We start from the raw sequence: 20956 nt of genomic DNA, 5'->3' as shown, positions 1-20956 counted from the left end.
ACGCAGATTATAGATTATAAAATTATTCAGATTGAGCCCATCAGACATTATATGCTGACCTGTTTGTTGTCAGACCATGCTGCCAAAAGTTGTCTTTGACGTGTTGTATGCTGCATAAAAAATAAACTATTTTTAACTGAGCACACTTTATATGAAGTCTCCCTTGTCATCAGCATATGCATGTTTACTGTAACCACAAGGGTGCATGCGTCTCCATGCGTGTGTGTGTGCATGTGTGTTTTTGGGAAAGGGAGCAAAGTAAAATGCATACGAGTTCTTCCAGGCCCTTGAATTTCTTTAATATCTTTGCCTGATTTTATACTCCATTCATAAAACAATCATTAACATTCCATGCACAGTTAGGTTGTATGGCTGGAAAACCTACAGGAAAAAATAGAAACTTCCTATTTGCAGGTGTAGCTTTCAGAATAAAAGCACAAGCATTGCAGTTTTTAAAAATGTGGAATTCATCTTTATTTTGTTGTCAACCTCTTACCAACTCCAACAAGGGAGACATCGTTTCTCAGTGCTTTTATGGGGCAGTCACATCACTTTTGGCATCTAAAGAAACACATCACACCCAGTAACACCACGTGGAACAAAAATAGATGAACCGACTGCTTCCTCAAAACGGAGGAGGCTGAGGAACACATTCAGACGATTAAACAAAAGTAACAAGCCTGCGTACCTACTTATATTCTACTGAACTAATCCATGTCTTTAGTAACATGCATGATTTTCTTGTTATGGCTGAAAATTTGAGTTATTTGTCAAATTGCTATTACACTATTATTATGACTTCCCAACATACCCCTTTGTGTCCTGTGCAAATGCAGTGTAACAAATCATCTACAGCAACAGTAAACAAAAAATGACATTAAATTTACTTTAGTAAACCAAAATATTGTTGCTAGCCAGGATTTAGAGAAAAAGTCATAAGTTCAACCAGCACTCCTACTCCCCCTGTTCATTTCTTTACAGCAATTGTGTTTATTAACTTAAAATCAGTTGCAGCCTATGTTTTTCTACATTATGCTATAAAAGCAAACTTAGAAGTGTTCTCTTTTCTGCCAGGAATAAATTCTGATGGGAGATTTTGCTTTAAGTTGTTTGTTCACTATTTATTCAGTTAGAAGAGGCATTTCTTTCATTTTCGTCCAGGACATTGCACCTAAATGGTTTTGGTATCCAGCTTTTAAAACACAAATCTCAGTAACGTTGTGATGTACTCTGTGCATTTTATTTTGAAAATCTGATGACCCGTGCTAACGCCACTGTGGCAGCTTGACGCTGGTCCCTCCGCTGAGCACGGGACGGCGTCGGATTGGATGTTGAAGAGAAGATTGCAACATAGTAACAAACAGGGGAGGAACCGAGAAGCAGGCGCCGGCAGAGAAGACGCGGCACCAGCGGTGGAAAGTTGACTGCGAGTCAGTTCAGCGGAAGTGAAGCTCTCGCGAAGTCGGTGAAGGCAACAGGTGTCAGTTCCTCGTCTGCTTGTCGTTATTTAAAGGCTTCGCAGTTGTTTGGACAGTGAGGACAAAAGTTTTCGTCGGTTAGAAGAGTAACAACATGTCAAACCTCCGACCCAGACTTTGTGTGCTGAAGAAGGACTCCGGCGGCTTCGGGTTCCACCTGCACGGAGAGAAGGGCAAGACCGGGCAGTTTATCCGGCTCGTGGAGCCCGATACTCCCGCCTCCGCCGCCGGGCTTCTCGCGGGCGACCGCCTGGTGTTCGTGAATGGAGAGAGCGTGGAGGGCGAGAGCCACCACCAAGTGGTCGCCAGGATACGGGCCACGGTCGGGGCTCTGGAGCTTATCGTGGTGGACGCCGAAACCTCGGAGCTGCTGAAGAAACACAACCTGCAGTGCCGGAAAGAATTCGTCACGGAGGGGATTCCCCTGCCCGGCGGGGACAGCGACTCAGAGCGCGGGGACGCACAGAGCAACGGCACCCCGAGGGAGTCCAGCCCCGTCCCGCGAGAGAACGGGGACGCGTCCTCGGAGAGGTCGGACAGGCTGAGTGTTAGCTCCAGCACCAAGGTACAGTGTCAAGCACAGCAGCTCACTCCGTTCAACGCACTGCAAAGCACTTATTATCATATTATAATATATTATATTCTTGAGCAAGCATGTTTTAAAAAATACTTCTGCCTCACAATGGCCAAGTGTGCCACCTCAGTTTGTTTTAGAGCTTTTAGGCTTTAATAAATACCATTTTTTTTTAAGTTTGACAGCTGTCAGGTCAAAAGGTCAGCTGTTAACCTCTTGAATAGTGGTGGGCAATATGGATAAAATCCTCTCTCGTTTAGTTTTGTATGGGGATGTCAGTATATACTGTATATACTGTCCTTATAGAGTAACATATCTGGAAAATCGATTGAGAAACTTGACTGTGGAAGTTTAGTCTTGGTCTTTGGATCAGCATGTGCCAACAAACAGCGTAAGGTCCCCTTGCTCTTATGTCGCATCACTTCCATTTATTTTATCCACAATCAGTTTCTTAGTTAAGAGCCAGTTTGTTGACAAAATATCCAGACACAAATGGCTAATCCAAGAAGATAGTGGATAAATAATTTGTGAAAAATCATATTAAAAAAAACAAAACAATATTGCTGTAAAGCATTCTTCATCATTGAATTGTGACAGCATTTACGATGCCCCAGCATCCAGAGATATTAAACGGAGAGCTACCATGTTATAAACAATATAAATAAAAAATCTCTGAGAAATCTGCATAACGTCACTGTCAATGTTGACATATTGTCCAACTCTACCTGTCAGTGTGTGCCTGAGCAAAGTTTGGCAGCTCTTTAAAAACACATTTCATTCCATATTACCATGTTATAAGAGTCACACTAACTTGCAGCCAAACCAGCAATGCCCCTGGCTTATATCCTCCTATCTGATCCGAGGCCAGCCCTGCCTCTGAGCAGCAAAGGTGGAATTAAATCCCCTATCCAGTAGCCACTTCCAGTGCCAGTGAAAGGCTATAAGCTAAGAGAAAAAAGTGACACAGCACAGTGAAACGTGCCAGGCGTCTAATCGTTCCTGTTGAACAGAGTCTTTGTCATATAAATGTTTGTCAGTGTCTCTGCTTGCCTCCTTGAATTCCCCGTCAGGTTTATCTTGTCAGACCGGAGGCTTTGTCACTTTGACGCATGTCAGCGAGATAGAACATCTTTTTTTACACTCGTGTCTTTGTCTGGTTGATTGTCTGTGATATGAATTGACATCATGGGATAAAAATAGAGCATTTATTTCACACGACCAGAGCATCTAGACTTTAACTGATGGATGAAGTTGCTTCACAGTTCCTGGTTTACTGAATAATACTTACAAAAAACTCTTGATTAACAACAACACTAACGGTTTGACGCTCTGTCTGGGACTCTGAGATCTTCCACTGCATCAAAACTGAAGTACTTTGACTTATGTTTTTTTCCTTGGCTTACCATCATACTGCCTCTTTGAAAGACCGGGCTTTTGTTGTCTGTTATGAAACCATTTTATGAGGTTATTCAAAAACACGGCAAGATTTTGTGGGCTATATAACTGTTTTGGCCAGTGCAAAGTCTGGGCCCTGATTTAAATGTTGTGTAATAGCAATGCAAAATAGCCTCATTGTGGAGGTGTTAAGCTCTGTGGAGCACTGAGAAAGGGAAATGATTTTTATTTCGGACTTATAATGCAATACTTGTTTATTTTTAGACTTGGCTCCTTCATTAGGAACAAGTCAAGGGTCGGCTACAAAACAACATGAAGGTACTGGTAGTGTTTCAGTGTCTTTCATGGACTACATATGTAGCACTGACCATTGCTGCTATGGAGATACTTTTACGACATTACGACCTTATGATTTCGAACACATTTTTCCTGTTCTTTTCCTCCTCAAACCCACCTCCTGACAGAAGGTGGGATCAGCCTGCCAGCGTGTTGATGCTCAGGAAGCGCAACAATACTAATAGTTTGACACCCTGTCTGGGCCTCTGAGTCCTTCTGAATTGCCATCACTTTCAAAGTCACACATTTCCTACAAAATATATACAGTATATCCAGTGTATCAGCAGGGTTGTGCAGCGTTGCAGTGTAACAGTTCCAAATTCACATAAACAAATATTACAGTTTTGTACTTGTGAAAATAAATGAGGGCTGCATGCGAACATGATGGAAACATGTGATTTTTGTTTGTTTCCATGTGTTAGTTTGAATTTAAGTCACATAGTTGTATGTATGTCATGTTTTATTCACAGGATCTTCTTTGGACAGTCTCAAATGTCAAAGGAAGTAAGCAGCTATTGCTTCATCTGTGATTTTTGAGCTGTGTGTTTTGCATGTTGCCCTCCAGGTTTTGAAGACCACAGCATAAAGACTGAAGTCTTTGTATCCATTTGTGATACATAAAGGCATCATCTGCTGCCCGTGTGTTAATGCACCCTGCCAAACACACCTTTACCTTGTGCTTGTGAAACGTACTTAACTATTATTGGATTGATTCTAATAATATCTGTTGTCAGTATGTCTGTTGTGTTAAAGTCAAAGTGAAGCTGCAAATCTTTATGGATTTTGCCTAAAGTCATCAAATTCCTGTCCCAAGTCCGGCCGGAATCAAAGTTGTGTGATTCTAGTCCCCGAGGCTGCCTTCACCAATATGGATTTCATACATGTAAGCACAGTCTGCCACCAACAGGACCGTGAGATTGTAATAAATGGGATGTCTAGATCTCTGCCTCATTCTATGTAGGTGGCTCATTTCCCGTCACTAATGCTCTGACCTCCAGTAAGCGAAAAGCCCAGGCTAGCTGGCTGGGATGCTGCAAACCTACAGCTACATTCCTCCCTGATGGGAAACTTGGCAGAGCCTGACTGATGGTCTGATACTGGCCTCTAATGCCAGCCTCCCAGTAGGATACACTTGAGTGGGCTGGCCAGTGGTGACGTGAAACTGGCCCTGCTGAGCACAATCATGGTTACACTTCAAACAATAGTTCCTTTCACGTGATTGTCTTTGGTTAGACTTGGTATTGCAGTCCAGGGCTCAGTCACCAAACCTTTTTCACACTAGACTGAGCAAAATCCTCATGGCGATAGTCTCGACAAAGGGTTGGATATCTAATTCTACACAGATTTCGTTTTCCTGGAAGATAAAAGCGTGAAGTGAGCGAGCATGTCATCATATTATGGTAACATCCTGGCCTCCAGCGGCTCGGTCCTCCAACCACACCGTGGGCCGTCGATCGGTCACCATAGAGATCCCCAGCAGCAGAAAGAGGCTTTGTCCACAGTGTTTGCATGGGGAGAAAGGCTTCTGAGCCAGGGAGGAAAGGAGAGAGCACTCTCACGCCTCAACAAGGAGGCCATGCTGACCCTGAAATACCTACACCCTCACTTAACACACACTGTCAATAGGTCTGGAGTGAAGTGAGATGTGTGTGTGTGTGTGTTTGTGCTGGCCACGGGATTAAGCAGCAATTTGTTCTTCTCTACTTGTAGATGTGAAAACGTCAAACAAATCATGAAGTCATAGGATCCTAAATGAATGGCTGGTAATAGTGTTGAAGCAAGGTTCACTATAATGAGGTTCTTGACCAAAAATAAAGTAAAGATGCCATTTCATTCCCCACGATCCTTTGGTTACTCATTTGGAGAGGATGGAGACTCATTAAATTCCCCCCTCGTCTTGGCTGGATTTGTCTCACTCTGTGTGCTTCCTACTTCTACCTTTTGTTTGCAGTTCCAGAAGATTTTGATCCTCAGACTCAAAATGAAGGCCTTAAGGCAACTGTCATCTTTCCAAGGGATAATTTCTTCTTCAGTGTTTCACAAGGTCTCTTATCACTCAGCTCATATAAACCCAGGAGAGAACAGTTAATCTTGGGCTTTATTGATTCAGGAGAAGTGAACACTATAAATCCAGATTACTGCCATGTTACTCAATATTGCTGCAGTTTCCAGTGATAGAAAGTCTGTGGGTTTTTGAGTCGGTGCATTTTTCAGGTTTTATAGTGCTGAAACGATGAGTGGACTCATCAATTAGTCTACCTTATAGCTTAATCTTATATCTTATGCTGGAAACCGGTGAATGCTCTGTAGTGGCGAGACTATGCGATTCTAAATGACCTCACACTATCTGTACAATTTCTTTATATACTGTATATTGCAGTCCCAGTGGGACCATTATATCTCCAGTAGCTATGTATCGGGTCGATTTATCGGTCAGCTCTAGTCAATAGACAGAAAATTAATTGCCTATTTTGTTAATTTATTAACTGTTTAAGTAAATTATCAAACAAAAATGCAGGAAATTTTGATGGTTATGTGTCAGTATTTCTTACATTTTAGTGGCAAAGTGATTAGTTTAGAAAAAAATATATATATTGGCAAGTACAATGGTCTTTGCTCCTGGATTTTCCTGCAGCTTTTGCTGTCATTGACTACTTCTTCTGTGCTGGCGAGTTGAACATGTGTGTGAAGCATCCCCGTTTTACAGTTTGTAGCTTCTTTAGAGCAACATCCGAAGCATTGTAGTACACCACAAGCTCATTTGTTGTTGCACCATGTGATGAAGCTCTCTGTCAGTCCTCTTTACTCCTCTGGAAAAAATAGTCTTTAAGTGAAGACAGCATGTGTCTACCTGGAAATTATTTACTGGAATCATACATCAATTTAGTGATATCTTCCATTTTGCCAAAAATATGCTCAATACCTTCTCTTAAACTCCTAAAGTCTTTACTACATATACTATGTTAGCCTGGACAGACATGAATATAAAGTGCAACTTGACAGGCTGGTGGAGACAAACAAATGTGAGGCAGTAATTTTAGTTTCTGCCCAAATTTGTGCTTTTTGCTATCTATGTATGATTGCAAAAAAAGTTGTATTTCGAGTGCCAGTGCAGCGTTAATAGTGCATTAAGATCAAAGGTCCTCTTAACAGGCCCAGCAGATGGCTCATGGTGCAGTAGAATGGCCTCATATGTATTAAGACATGTCTGTGCTATTGTTGGACCTGCACCTTTTCAATGGATCTTCTACTAACTGAATGGTAATTAAGGGGTCTCAAAGTCCTATTGGTGAGTATTGTTCAGCAGTGATCACATAATAATCATTGTGCTGGGCTGTTTGATGTGCTTGTACAATGCAGGCAGAAAGGCCAAATGCTCCAGCAAGATCATCATTCAGTAGCTTTTGTATCTGCTTTTTAAATGAAGTTACACATTTTCCAGTAAAAACTGAGCCTATTTGGAGTTACATCATACCCTGTATATGGGACTTTCCAATCATCCACTGTGTGTGTCTATTTTCCATAGCATTGACAGCACTGATTTTTTTTTGTGCCCTGTTTTTATCTGTTACTGTCACTCCAGCAGGTGTGGGAGTCAAGGCCATGTGTGTAACTGTGGTATTTTTATGCTCATATTTAAGAACTAGTTAACAAAAAAATCACAATGTTCTAAAACTGAGGCCAAATGTTGATAACATTGCCTGCAGGAGCAACTTTTATTCAGATGGTTCTTTGTATGGGCTGCCATCCAAAACAAACTCCATGAAAGTGCTGCTGGCGTCAGCTGACCGAGATCCTCACGGCCTCACTGTTTTCTTAGTGACATAGTCTAAATAAACACACAGATACAAAATAGGCTATCAGTCGGCCAAGCCTCCATAACAGCCCTTTATTCTTAGCAGTGGAGAACATGTAGCCATTCATTCATTTTTCAGCATTTTCCACTTGAGGTTAACCAAGGACATGCTTCTGACACTGGGATGACAGCGTCACAAGCATTTCTTCCCTTCAGCTGTGACTGGACCGTGAAGTTAAGCTGTCCAATGAAAGGCTGCAGATCCATCATGATTTAATCGGGGCCTTTGGCATGACAGGGATTATAATTACATTTGGTGCAAGCAATTAGGAAAGTGTCTTTGAAGTCTCTGCTGCTCTTAAATGGCGAATGCATTAATACTATGTCACATATAGGCTTTTGTCCTCAAGCTTTGGACTCAGCCAGCCTTTAACTCCAATCAGTCAGCAGTTGCTAAATTGAGAATTCAGCCTGACCACACAGATTGGACTGATTATATGAATAGAGACTAGGGGGAAGTGTGGTCGGCAATAAAAATACATTATGTTCTGAGATGTGGACAGTTGATAAAGATCTTTTTGTCACCATTCCTTTCACACTGTAATGGTGTCAAATTAAGCTTTGTGAAGCTAAAAGAAGTAATGTGAATGAAAACAGCATTCTGCAAACCATCCTTGTACAGCTGCTTGGGGCTGCTCCGGAGTCTCCTCCCAGAAGGAAAACTTCCACGGGCATTCATGTGGCACCCTGATCAGATGCTCCAACCCCCTCGACTAGCTCCTTTCAAATCTCTGACGTCTTATCCTAGTCTCAAAGGGTTAGCCCAGAAGGACACATATTTTTCCAGATTCTATTTTTATTTTTTCCTAAATTTTGTTTTTTCCCTTTGAAAATTTTCTGAATTCTGTGTTTTAGAATTTCAGCATCTTTTGTTATCAGAAAGACTGTCCAATAATGCAGCGGCTGAATACAATTTTAACAATTCAATAAGAAAATATTCAAAATACAACGTATATCAGTGAATTTGATGCAACAATGTTGCTCTATGTTTTATCCAATGAATCTTCTGCCTCCATTGTGAGTCTAATGTACGCTTGTGTCTTGAACTGGTTGCACTTACAAGGGTTTGTTGAAGAAGACAAGAAGTTTGTTGTTACTTCAATGACCGTTAGCTAAAACTCATGTTAGCCCAGCAGGAAACATTTGCTCTGCTAACTCTGTCTGGTCATGTGCCCCGACTACATGCAAAGATAGCTCAATCGAGCCACCGGTGAATGACAAGCTAGCGCAAACATTTCAGTGAAATAGCAGGCTTATTTCTTCTGTTGGCATTTCACTAAAATGTCTGGTTTCTATCATTGATCATAAGCCAATCAATAAGTGTTTCCTTTGCTAACTCAGCCAATGTTAGCACTACGCTACACTACACTACACTACACTGACCTTGACTTGTTTCAAAACCGAGCACCTTGTGAACCTCTGAGCGCTTCACGCTGGGCTAGATGCTAACGGAAAGCTAATGGTAATGTTGGCAGATATTTTAGTGAAATAACTGGATCTAATTTCTGCTGATGTTATTCCAGGAAAATATCTGCATGCTGAAATTGAACACTTTATGTGACTACAACAACTTTGTGACTATCTATTAGAAAGCTGTGTGGGTGGTTTTTCCCCCGTCACCCTCCATTGAGCTTTAATTCCCTCATGTTTTCCTTAAAAAAAGAGATTATTTCTAGGTTTTAGTGCTGATTCTGAAATATTTGTTGACCTCATTATATTACATTCTTGAGAAGAGGCCTGGGACAAAAAGATTGAGGAGTGGTAGATGAATTTTAAACAAATTTTTCAGTAGCAGATTATGTTGGTAAAAGCCATTCTGTAACCACACACACTCACACACACAGAGCCAGTTCCTCTGTCAGCATACAAGTTGTTAGCTGCTGGGGTGGAGCCAATGAGGAAACCACTTCCTGTCCTTGCAGAGAGGTGCTATAGTGCTGAAGCTGCAGTATTTGTTTTTGTCGCAGCCAGTTAATGATAACTATAATGCTTCATGTAGTGGCAGTTCTGTGTCGTTTGTGTTCATTATGTAAGCTCATAACTTCCTCAAGCAATAAACACAAAGCTAAACGCTGCCACATTCATCAGGCAAACACCCAGTCAGTCTCAGCGTTTGAGTAAACAATTTCGACAGATTGGACGTCACACCCCAAAATGCAAGACTGCTGTACTCACCATGGATAATTTGCTTCAACTTTTACTGTCATACACTGTACTCTACTTACTAAAAAGCAAATTCAGGGAAAATGCAAGGAAGAAATGTGTTCCTGAGGTTGCCCATTGACATCACAATGTCTCCTTTTCAAGGGAGCTCCTGCCAAGATAGCATCTTTACAGAGTTTCAAACTACATACATGCAAACACTAAACACCTAAAACATAAAGTATCAACTCAAAGTGTTGAGTTTCTGGATGCTAGAATAATGTATAGTAAGATACTCAGTGCCTCAGCCTAACAGGCCCAATTGTATGTGCTGTTAACCTGAGTGAGGAACCGTTAAAGTCCATTGCACAACTCTTGCTGTTGAGGTGTACTATGGACTGTCACAATCCCTGGACTCTTTTCAAGTTGATTATTTCAAGACGCTGGTTTGAGAGAGGCTGGAAGGTTCAACAGTGTCACAGCACAACCAGCATGCAGACAGACCTGTACGGGTGGTCCAACAGAAATAGTTCGATTCATAGACATGGGACAATTTACAACATGTTTGGGATGTGGCCTTTTTCTCTCTGTGGAATTGTGCCCAGAGGTAGTCGTAAATCTTTCACATCAGACACCACTTAGTATTTCAAACTCAGTTCAAGGTCCTCCCAACAGGTCAGCCCTCTTTATGAGATACTAGGATGAAGCACAGGATCTGATGTTTAACTAAAGCAAGCTGTAAAACCATTAACCTTTGTTATTCATCAAGCTTAGGGAATGTTTGCAGTGGTTGCCTCCTGCCTCGTGTACTATCACAGTAAAATTAGGATAATACAGTATTCACATTGTGGCAGATCTCAAACCAGATGTCATTTCTATGTACAAAGTGTCATCTGCTGAGCCTACGCCCAGCTCTCTGCAGCAGATTCCTTTAAACTGGATCACCACCAGCCTGCAGCCACTACTCTGTTGTTGACCTTTGACCTCCTTGCAGAGGAAGGCTCGAAAAAGGCATATTAAAGTGATGGATAGATTAAAAATACAAAGATTGGTATGCCACTGTTGGCGCATTTGTTGTGGACTGTTTTCATTGTTTTTCAGCGGCGGATTAATCTACAGTTGGTGGGCTGGTAGAGTGGTCCCAGACTTTTGTAAACCACGGCACTCATTCAGAGGAAAAAGGAGCCTCCCAACTGCCAACCGGTAGCCAAGAAGTGTTAATTCTGTTTTAGTTTAGTTGATGGACTCAGATTCACCTTTCCACCACTGCTCTGAGGTCACTGTTTTCCTGAGTGCTGTGCTCATGAAACTCCTGAGATTGAAAGCTTGTTGTGTTTGAGTTTTGAGTTTTCATGTCATTAGAGCAGCATTTTTAGCATAAACTGTACATGGTGTAAATGTTGCCAATTTGTTTAAAATGACAAACCACTCAGGATTGGTCTGTACAACTGAATTCTGCACTGCTACATCTTTCACTTAAGGGATCACGAGGGTAGCAGATATAAACACATGTCTTCTCCGAGGTATATCTTCAGGAGTGGGTTGCTTTAGCAACAGCCATTGCAAATTGAATCAGTGCCAGCATGTTAAAGAGACTCGCTGCTGGACTTTACACAGTGGTGTTATTACCATACAGCACTTGCTGTCACTGCACTGTTTTGCTGCACGTGGTGCTGCTGATACTGTGGTTTTCCTGTGCATGCTGTGAAAGAGATTGCAAATAACCCTGAAATTCAGAAAGTGGTACTCAGCTGTCTCTTGAAATGTACCCTCATAATTTGTGTTGCTGGTGATGGTAAGCAACAGACTAGCTGTGTCTCTGCAGGGTCTTCTTCATATTGTATGTAGATCAACTGGTACTAGCAGAGAGACGAAGACGGAGGGGTAGCAGTCTATCACTTGTCGCCTCCTGTGCCACAGGCTGTGCCACAGGGAGATCCTCTCCGCCATTGATGTGCAGTAAATATGGAGCTTGTTCACCTTACAGGATTGGTTCAGTTACCTATCATGCTGTGTAGTGAGATGGTATGCTTTAAACAAAGTGTTTGTCTCATCGTCAAGTATTAATGAATTGGGGGAAGGTCTGGCGTACTTATTACGAGAGCTTGAACTCTGTACCTGTTTAGGTAACTGTGGTCTAAGTGGCAATGGCGATAACCACTTATGTGTCCATGCAGTGCTGTATTCTAGTGTGCCGTCTGTCTAATTGCTGCTGTCTGGAGTTTATGCTTTCTCTATCTTTTTATCCTCTTTGTCCAATTTTTATGCCTCCTCACCTGCAGCATAATAAACATTATATAATATGCTTAGATATTCTCAGGTGAATGACCTAAACCAGAAGCAGGTATATGACTCTGCTTGCAAGATGAGATAATTGCAGTGTACAGCTGTCCAGTACTTTGCACCTCACCTGCTACACTGTCTCATCCTTATCATCTTCATTAACAACCTCTAGTTATGTGGACTTCGTCATAAATGTGTGATTCCATCCAAAGGTTCAACCTGACTATCACCATACCCAAAGTCCTCCCAAGATCGCAGTGACTCACTCGTAATGTTTCAGCAATCATCAACCACGCTGATTTCATATAAACCCTTGGATCAATGCATAATCCACCCTTGCCACTGGCTGAGAGGGCGTGTCTGGCTTCAGTGAATGCTGAGGCTGCATTGGTTGATCTTATCTGGTCACTTGGTAGGGACTCGCCTGCAGATAGCCGCTGATAGCTGAGAGTGTTGCATAGATAGCTGTGGTTTTATAAGTCTATGGTAGTGCAACAGGCGGATGAGGAACATTTTTATAAGAGCCATTTGTGTTCACTAATGTGAATCTGCCTTATGCACATGTTGGCTATAAACGATAGATGATAGGCTGACAATGAAGATGTGTCGTTCTGCTATTGGATAGATCTGAGCGTCTGATGACAACAGCTGATATCTTAATTGACAGCCGCAGACAATGATGGCGAAGAAATGATGAGTGATCATGTGTGAGAGGAGTGAATATGGGATGGTTTAAGAAATAATGACAGGCCTAAGCATTCAAAAGAACAGTCTTCCTGACATAACTTCCACTAGAGCTCCATTTCTGTGTCTTGTATTCCTAGATTTTCATCTATTGATTTTTTTTAATTTTCTTTTCCTGACAGGCAAGAGTTTACCTCTCACCTTCCCACACCTTTTTGGAACGGACTGTAATAGGAACCCAGGAATAATTTCCAGGACAAAATGCGTAGTTCATGGCGTCAGTGGAACAGTGCTCTAACTGCACATGTGATTACAGTATTAAACGGTTAAGTGAATATACAGGTCCGTCACCCACTCGGGATTAGACACTTAACTGGGTGTAGGCCACAGCAGGATTAGCCTCTGCAAGAGGCAGAGACCTGCTCCATCTGAATTCAGTTAGAAAAGGAAGTCAGCTGTTGTACTGTATAATCTGTTTCATTATGTGCGTGAACATCTGTCTAAGGTCCATGCAGATCATGTTGTTACAAAAGACTTTTCTGCTTATCTATGTTTATGACGTCAGTGTCAAATGGCATGACAGTGAGTGTCGTGTTATTTTAATTCTGACTTGATGTGTTATTTGTCCAAATAAGCACCATGCATGGAGTGTGTAAATAGGGAAGTTAGATGACGTACACACCTTTGTAATTTACAGCAAATATTGATGTGGAATCTCAGATTGACGTAAAACACATGTCAAAGTGGACTGCTTTGGAGAAATGTAAGATTAATTGTACTTAATTTCACTGGCTGAAAGCAGCTGTTTAGTAGCATATGTCACATCCCTCCTGTAATCAGAAATGTGGTTATTGAGCTGTTGTTGCTCTTGTGATTCGCTGTACCATATAAACCCAATAAACAATGACTATGACACCTGTTCACAGATGCTAGACATGCTGTCTTTATAGCTACAGCAAAAACAATGTGCTACAATGGTGCACAGTTTTTTTTAAAAATAGCTCATTTTTTTGGACATTAGCCAGTCCATTCGTCTTTGAAATGCTGCAACAGTGCTGGAGAAACTACACCAAGTGCACTCAGATGCTGAATTGCATTTGATGGTCTCAGTGTGCAGTTACAGAGTTGTTGAATCTAATCTGATCTAATCTAATCTATGTCACAGAGAGCCAGTAAAATATTCCTGATCGCAGCATTTAATGAGCCGTTGATTTTTCTCCAGGAGCTGCAGGAGGAGCGAGGCGGGCCGCGGCCTCGTCTCTGCCACCTGAAGAAGGGAGCCAATGGCTACGGCTTCAACCTGCACAGCGAGAAGTCCAGACCAGGCCAGTTCATCAGGGCAGTGGATGAAGACTCTCCAGCGCAGAGAGCAGACCTCAGACCACATGACAAGATCATCCAGGTATGCGACACACACTCACCCATCTCTCCAAGCCACAGTTGCTCGATACTGTTTTAATTCGTTTGTATGTGTATCAGCTGTAATCCTATTACACCAGTAGGCAAACTGAAATCCCAGGGGGTATTAGGTTATTATTAGACGGCGAGCTGTAGCTGTAATGTGTGTATGTTGTTTCTTGTGTGTGTGTGTGCAGGTGTGTGCATCTATATGCTCCTGTGTGTGTCTGTGCAGTATAAAGACTGTTTTTCGCTGTGTGTGAAGCAGAAGTCAGCGTTTTCTCCCATCCATGGCAGAGTCAGAGTTAATCCACTTACTGTGTCTGTGGGCCGAATTACAGCAGTCTGCAGGAGAGGATGGGGGTCAGGGGGGTGATGTCAGTGAAGTAACACCACATTGTACATACTGTGAGTGAGTTTTCTGTGGAGGTCAAGGAGTCAGTCAGACAAGCGTCACCAGAGAGAAATAAAGTGTTCGGTACCACCTGTCCGATGTTCACAGACAGTGTGGGAGTTGGTGAGACTGAGAGATTCCTGACGGTGTTCCCACCTCAGATCTCCCTCCCACAGGAATTCCTCAGCGACTCGCTGTATCTCCCCGGATTCTTGATTAGTTCCAACTCTGGGAGTATGCTTACACACCACGCCCTGTAATAACGGTGGTACCAAACATTTTCCATCGCTGGCACCATTACTCTTCTGTCAGTTGTCAGTCTATTCAGTAGTTGCTGCAAAATTGGCCTCTACATGTTAAAAAAAGCATCATTACTGTGTGCATGGCCCTCTGTGTGAGCGACCAGTTATAGCACATACTGTAGTTTATGTCTGATGTTCTTATCGTCAATAAAATCCAAGCTACAGGAATATTTCCACCTGTGCAAGCAAACTGCATTTGTTATGGGAACAGCTGATGTTTACAGTGTGATGAAAAACACATTTTAATGGTGCCATTGATGATATCATAGTTCAAGAATTCATTACACCACAGTCATAAAAAAGTCTGTGGATTGGGAGATTGTCAGAAATGAATGAATGAGTGAATGAGGGAGTGCTGTTGTGACCGAATTAACCAGCAAACTCCTTAACTTTGAGGCACAGTTATAACTCAATGTCTCAAGCTAACTTAGCTAGTTAGCTTACTAGATAGACAGCATGTCTGACAGACTCGCAGTTCACCTGTCCACCCACCAGAGATTTGATCGCTTGTTTGTTTGTTTGCTCCAGCTAAAGCACTTCTGAGCTGGTCTCTGAACCTGTACCTGCTCCACAGTCATTGTTCTGGACTGCAAAATGATTTCCCTCTCAGGGATCATTGAATATATCCGCTTAAACCGGAGCTGCTAGTTTCACTCAGTGGTCAGTGCCGCTGCTGGAGATTTGTGAAGCTAAAATGGAAAGCTTGGGTAATTTCTCGAAATCTGGAGCTGTTTGTTTGGTCTTATGATAAGGGCTTAATTGGAGATCACACATCATTTATGTAAAACCTGGGTCATTTCTTTGATCTCATGCCAGCTACAGCTGTGAGTGCTTAACCCTGGAAGCATAAGGACCGAAGCTGAAGATCACGATTAACTCGTTGCTCAAAACCAGAAAATCAGTCGCCTTTACTCTGTTTCATAACGGACTAATGGACTTTCTAATAAAATTAGAAATAAATTGATTGATAATGAAAAGTGTCTCCTGTCCTCTCTCAGGTGAATGGCGTGTCAGTGATCGGCATGCAGCATTCAGAGGTGGTGGCGGCCATCAAAGCAGGTGGAGATGAGACCACGCTGCTGGTGGTTGATGCTGAGACTGAGGAATTCTTCTCCAGATGTAAAGTCCTGCCCACCGAGGAGCACGTCACTGGTATGACACAAAGGCCCAAATTGCATTAGAAGTTCCTACTTTAATAAATGTGCCCGAATCATGTTTAACATGACAGTGTTAGAACATCAAGAACAACACAGTTGGTGCAACTCTGACTGTTTGTATAATACATATATATATGTTCCCCCTGTAGGACCTCTTCCTGAACCAGTGTCAGAGAGAGCATCAGACGGGGAGGAGGTGAGGACCACTGCACACACACACACACACACACACACATACTTAGATAGCGGCCTGGAAAAGCCCTGCTGATCCTCTCTGGACATTCCTGGTAGCAGATTAGGAGTTCTGGACAGTGTTGTGTGAAGCACTCTGTCTGTCTTCATGTGACAGACGGACCAATAACACTTCAGAGGGCTGATACTGATAGCCTCTGGAGGTATTCAGTATTTCTGCCACTGTTTTTCTCGCCAGTATAGAAAAGCCCTGCAGAGTTTTACTTCAGTATCACAATACTTCAAATATTTCTCAAATCTCTCTCTCTTCACTTTGTCAAAAGACAAATTTGTAAGGCAAGTTGATTTGTATAGCTTTCAATAATAATAATAATAATAATAAGGAAATACTACATTTAATACTGACGAGTAAATGAACCAGGCACTGGCATGTTGTAGAGGCCGCAGCCCAGTGACACATGCGATGGTGCTGAGATGATCATATTCCAGCGTTAGAGCGAGAAAAAACATCAGGAGGCCTTCAGCGAATCAGCACTTTAAACACACAGCGACAGGCGTTACAGCCAATCAGATTACTTCATGTCTCACACAACATTACATTTTACATACAAATGTTTTGGATAAGTGAAATGTATCAGTTTTTAATAGATTTCTAATAGATGCACAGAAAAGTTCAATATTAGCTCTAAATGAACATCATAAAGACTTTGATCTAAACATCCAATAAACAGAGGACAGAGCAGAGATCACTTCAAGTCATGATCTATATTCAGTCCCTGAGGTGACCGAGTCCTCACACTGTGAATCCAACAGTGTTCCCTCCTGGACAGTAAGACGTCCTCATTCGCTCCTCTTGGTGGGACTGATATGTTCTCAATCACAACGTATCTTAGAGAGGAAGCAGGATGATTCAGTTCAATGAATGTGCTGCTTCACACAATACTCTACAGTGACTAAGAAAAACGGCTTTTATGAGTGTTTTGTGAATTTATTAAAAATAAAAGATATTATATATAAAATCCAATTTACAAGTGTTCAGACCCTTCACTTGGTACTTGGTTGAAGCACCTTAGCAGCGATGACAGCCTTGAGTCTTCTTGGAAATGCTCCTCCAAGCTTGGGTACAGCACCTTGAAGTTCCTCCTGTTCTTCTTGGCAGAATCTTTCGGACTCAACCAGGTCGGTTAGGGAGATCTCTGCAGAGATCACAGAGTTTTCCTGAAGCCACTCGTGTGTTTTCTCTGCAGCATGCTTTGGGTGCTTCTCTTGTCTTGTTAAAATGTCAGCGTCTCTGGATCCTCTCTGGAACACGCTCAGGAAGAGGTTTTCACTCAGGATTGCTCGATATACTTCTGCATCCATCTTTCCCTCTATCCTGACCAGTCTCCATCCCCACAGCACGATGCCGCCACCAGCGCGTCGGACTGTAGAGATGCTGTCAATGAGGAGAGGCTCAGCGCCTGGTTTCCTCTAGACACGCTGTCGGGTTCTGGCCATCACCTCATTAATACCACTGGAATTCACACAGGTGGACTTCAGTCAAGTTGTAGAAGCATCTCAAGCTCAAGGGCCCTCGATAAAAGCAGGATGCATCACTGGCAGGGTCTGAATACTTATGTAAATGGTTTTTAAAGGGACATCGTGTCACTTTAGCATTGTTCCTTTATAAAGTTTGAAATCTTGTGAGAGACAGACTAAAGAAGAGCTGTTGTCCCTAGTATCAAAGATCTAAAAACACTGGATCACTACCCATAATGCAACTCACTGTTGTCTTTCTTCAGGCTCTCCCCCCTCATGTTGTAATGCAGGCTTTCTGTTTCCAAACCCTGAGATAACCCTGCTGACATCACTATGACATCATCAGGGTTATTTTTTCACTTAACAGTAGATAATGATGAAACTGCTTTTACAACTTGAGTGTGATGCTCCTTTAATTAGCTTTCACTTTTAACATGCCACAGGCACGGCAGGGCGACTTTATCAAAAGTAAACACTCTCCACCTCCTCTCCACACACACACACACACACACACTGACAACATGGGAAGAGTGGATTGGCCGCTCTGGTGACATTGTGGCTGACCCTTCACCATGGCAACAAGAGCTCACAAGTGTGCGCTTCCCTCTCTCTCTCTGTCGCTCCTCTGTGGCCCAGAGGATCATGGGATTGAAGTGGCTTTAACTCTCAGGGCGAGTCTGGGATTATGCTAATGAGAAGACTAACGAGCGCCGTTCACATACTCACATATGCAGGCAGATTGAACTCCTCTGCAGCAGGAACAATCACTCATTCACCAGCAATTACATAACACAGCGCTGGGTATAAACACTCATGACTACCTCTGACCTCAGATATACGTGTGTGTGTATGTTCTGTTTTATCAGTTGACCGTATATCTTATAAGGCTTTTAAACTGCATGTGCACATAGACAGCCCATTAAAAGACTAGCGTCTGACTGGAGATGCAGTTGTTGTATGTGCATGTGTTGAAATGCTCCTCCAGCAGCGAGGAAGCATCACCACATGACTCTGGCGTTATTATGCAGCACGTTGTAGCATTTGTCCGAAGCCACTCAGAGAGGCCGGAGTGTATTTTTAGAAGAGCAGCTGCTTATGAATCGCATGCCAGTTTCATACATACAGAGGGCGAAGTGCTGCAGCTAGAAGCAGCCACGCAGTGTTTCCTGTCCTGCAAGTTAATATTTCACCAGTTTTCCATCCTGCACACAGATTAGTGCTGACACTGAGCCCCGGCTTTAATAAGCGAGTGATGAGAATGTGATTCAAGCTGCAGCACTGAGGCCCCGCTGCATGTGAGGGTAACTGACAGCAGGGCTCTTCTGCCCCCTGCTGGACAACACCAAAACAACCACCCATGCTGCAAAAATTATTTTTTCTCTTTCTATCTCCAGTGATGTCGAGGCATGCGGGTAGTTTTAGTTTTATTAGTCCGTGTTTGAACTAATCTGATCTCTGCCTGCACCTACACACACCGGAGGTGCATGAAATTCTGCTTAAAGCAGTTTAAGGAACTAAAAACGAAATACCAGTCAGAACACGTGGTGCCAGTGAAGAAGCTATGAGAGCTAATCACAGAATGTTATGGTGTTCTGTGATGTGCGATGGATGAAGTGACCCTTTAATGTGATTGGTTTTGAATTGTGTGCTGTTTCTCTGTGTCTGACAGGCAGCAGCAGAGAGGACGCCCATAGTGTCCACCTTCATGCCCACTCCAGAGGTACAGGCAAATGTTCACCTCATGCAAACACTTCAGCACCTTTTCATATTGATAAAGCTCAGAGGTGCACTGAATGCAGCACAAATATTAACAGCATATAAAAAAAAAAGACAACATGCAAAAAATGCACTGTATTTAAACACCCCTGAGGAAGGGGATTCTGGGAATGATTCACATCCTGTTATTCTGAAAGGGCAAGAATAAAATTCAATCTGTGCATGTGTGTCTGCAGGTTGAGAGGGCTCCGGAGCTGGCCCCAGCAGTCGAGGGCCTGGATCTGGGCGTGTCCGTGGCCCAGGCCAAAGAAAGAGTCCGTCAGAAACGAGCCGCCAAGAAAGCCCCAACCATGGACTGGACCAAGAGGAACGAACTGTTCAGCAACTTGTAAACATCAAAATCATCTTCTTCATCATTATCATCATCACAGTGTCCACTTCCTCCCGACCGGCTGCACTGCCCTGTATCTGGTGTCCGAGTTTAGTTGTCACGTTGTCGCGCTGTGCCTGAAACACACAGCGTTCATTTAGAACATTTGAAATTGCCACGTTAAACCAGTATTATATCATGATTTTATTTGTTTTCATTTAGGGTTTTTGCCACTTTTCTTTCATGTCTAAATAATGGTCGAAATGTCATCGTCACACACAGGAACAAATGTTAATATATTAAGAATGTTTGAAAGAGAAAAGGAGTAATGTACAGTTTCTCACATGAGAAGAAGCATTTAAGGAATAATGGGACACAAGGAAAATTGACAAAATTGGCAGATTATGCAGCCAGAATTTAAATCTTCAGTTTAAATGAATGAAGTCAGATTTTTGACGTCTGCAATCAGCAACTAGAATGAAAGAATTGATGTTTTCTAGTCGGTGTCTGTGATTGGACAATGCTGAACGACTCTGCTGAGCCCGTATTGCCAACATTCCATGACAGTCTGTTTTCCTGTCGAGGCGGTGTTTGAACTCCATCAGTGTGTTAAAGTCTTAAGAGACGGCTGAAGGGACTGTGTTGTTTTTTGAACCATCAAAGCTCTGGTAGCCTTACTGGAAACAGTTCTTCATGTCTGTCCAGTTGTCCTTCCCTCCAGGGCTTCTGTCACGATACACTGTATGTTTGATTCAAGGAAATTACAGATTATTTTTTCATGTTGCTATTGGTAGATTTGTACATAAGCAAATAAATGATTTAAGAGGAGATGTGATTTTTGACTGACTCGAGAGAAATGAAGCTGCTATGTATGTAATTTTAAGCTGCAAAGGCTGGTCTGACTATCAACTGCACTGCAAAATATAATTTGAAAAAAAAAACACCTTAAACCTGGACTAGTCAATATTTTGTATATTAGTAAAGGATCAGATGTCTGTGTGTAATGTGAAATAGGTCACATGCAGAGATAAACCCACAGAGGATTAGCACCACACTCTGCAGTTCCTCAACGCTACGAAGCTTTTTATTTTGGTTTCCTGGTCTGAAAACTCTGCTCTCATTAACCTGGTTTCCAGCAGCAGCAGGCTCCTGCTTTAAGTT

At 42.5% G+C, this 20956-nt stretch overlaps 1 protein-coding gene across 1 annotated transcript; it reads left to right on the top strand.

The window, feature by feature from the left end:
* Positions 1 to 1380: 1380 nt before the first annotated feature.
* slc9a3r1a (SLC9A3 regulator 1a) lies at positions 1381 to 20623 on the top strand. Its single transcript, XM_041962451.1, has 6 exons — positions 1381 to 2043; positions 13971 to 14150; positions 15841 to 15994; positions 16149 to 16195; positions 19379 to 19429; positions 19662 to 20623. Exons 1-6 carry the CDS (start codon positions 1573 to 1575, stop codon positions 19815 to 19817), a joined length of 1059 nt encoding a protein of 352 aa, XP_041818385.1. The 5' UTR covers positions 1381 to 1572; the 3' UTR covers positions 19818 to 20623.
* Positions 20624 to 20956: the final 333 nt, after the last annotated feature.

The sequence above is a fragment of the Chelmon rostratus genome, chromosome 21 (assembly GCF_017976325.1).
Source record: "Chelmon rostratus isolate fCheRos1 chromosome 21, fCheRos1.pri, whole genome shotgun sequence".
In the NCBI taxonomy this organism is placed as follows: Eukaryota; Metazoa; Chordata; class Actinopteri; order Chaetodontiformes; family Chaetodontidae; genus Chelmon; species Chelmon rostratus.
Note: the sequence above shows the minus strand (reverse complement) of the source record. Positions and strands in the feature narration are given on the sequence as shown.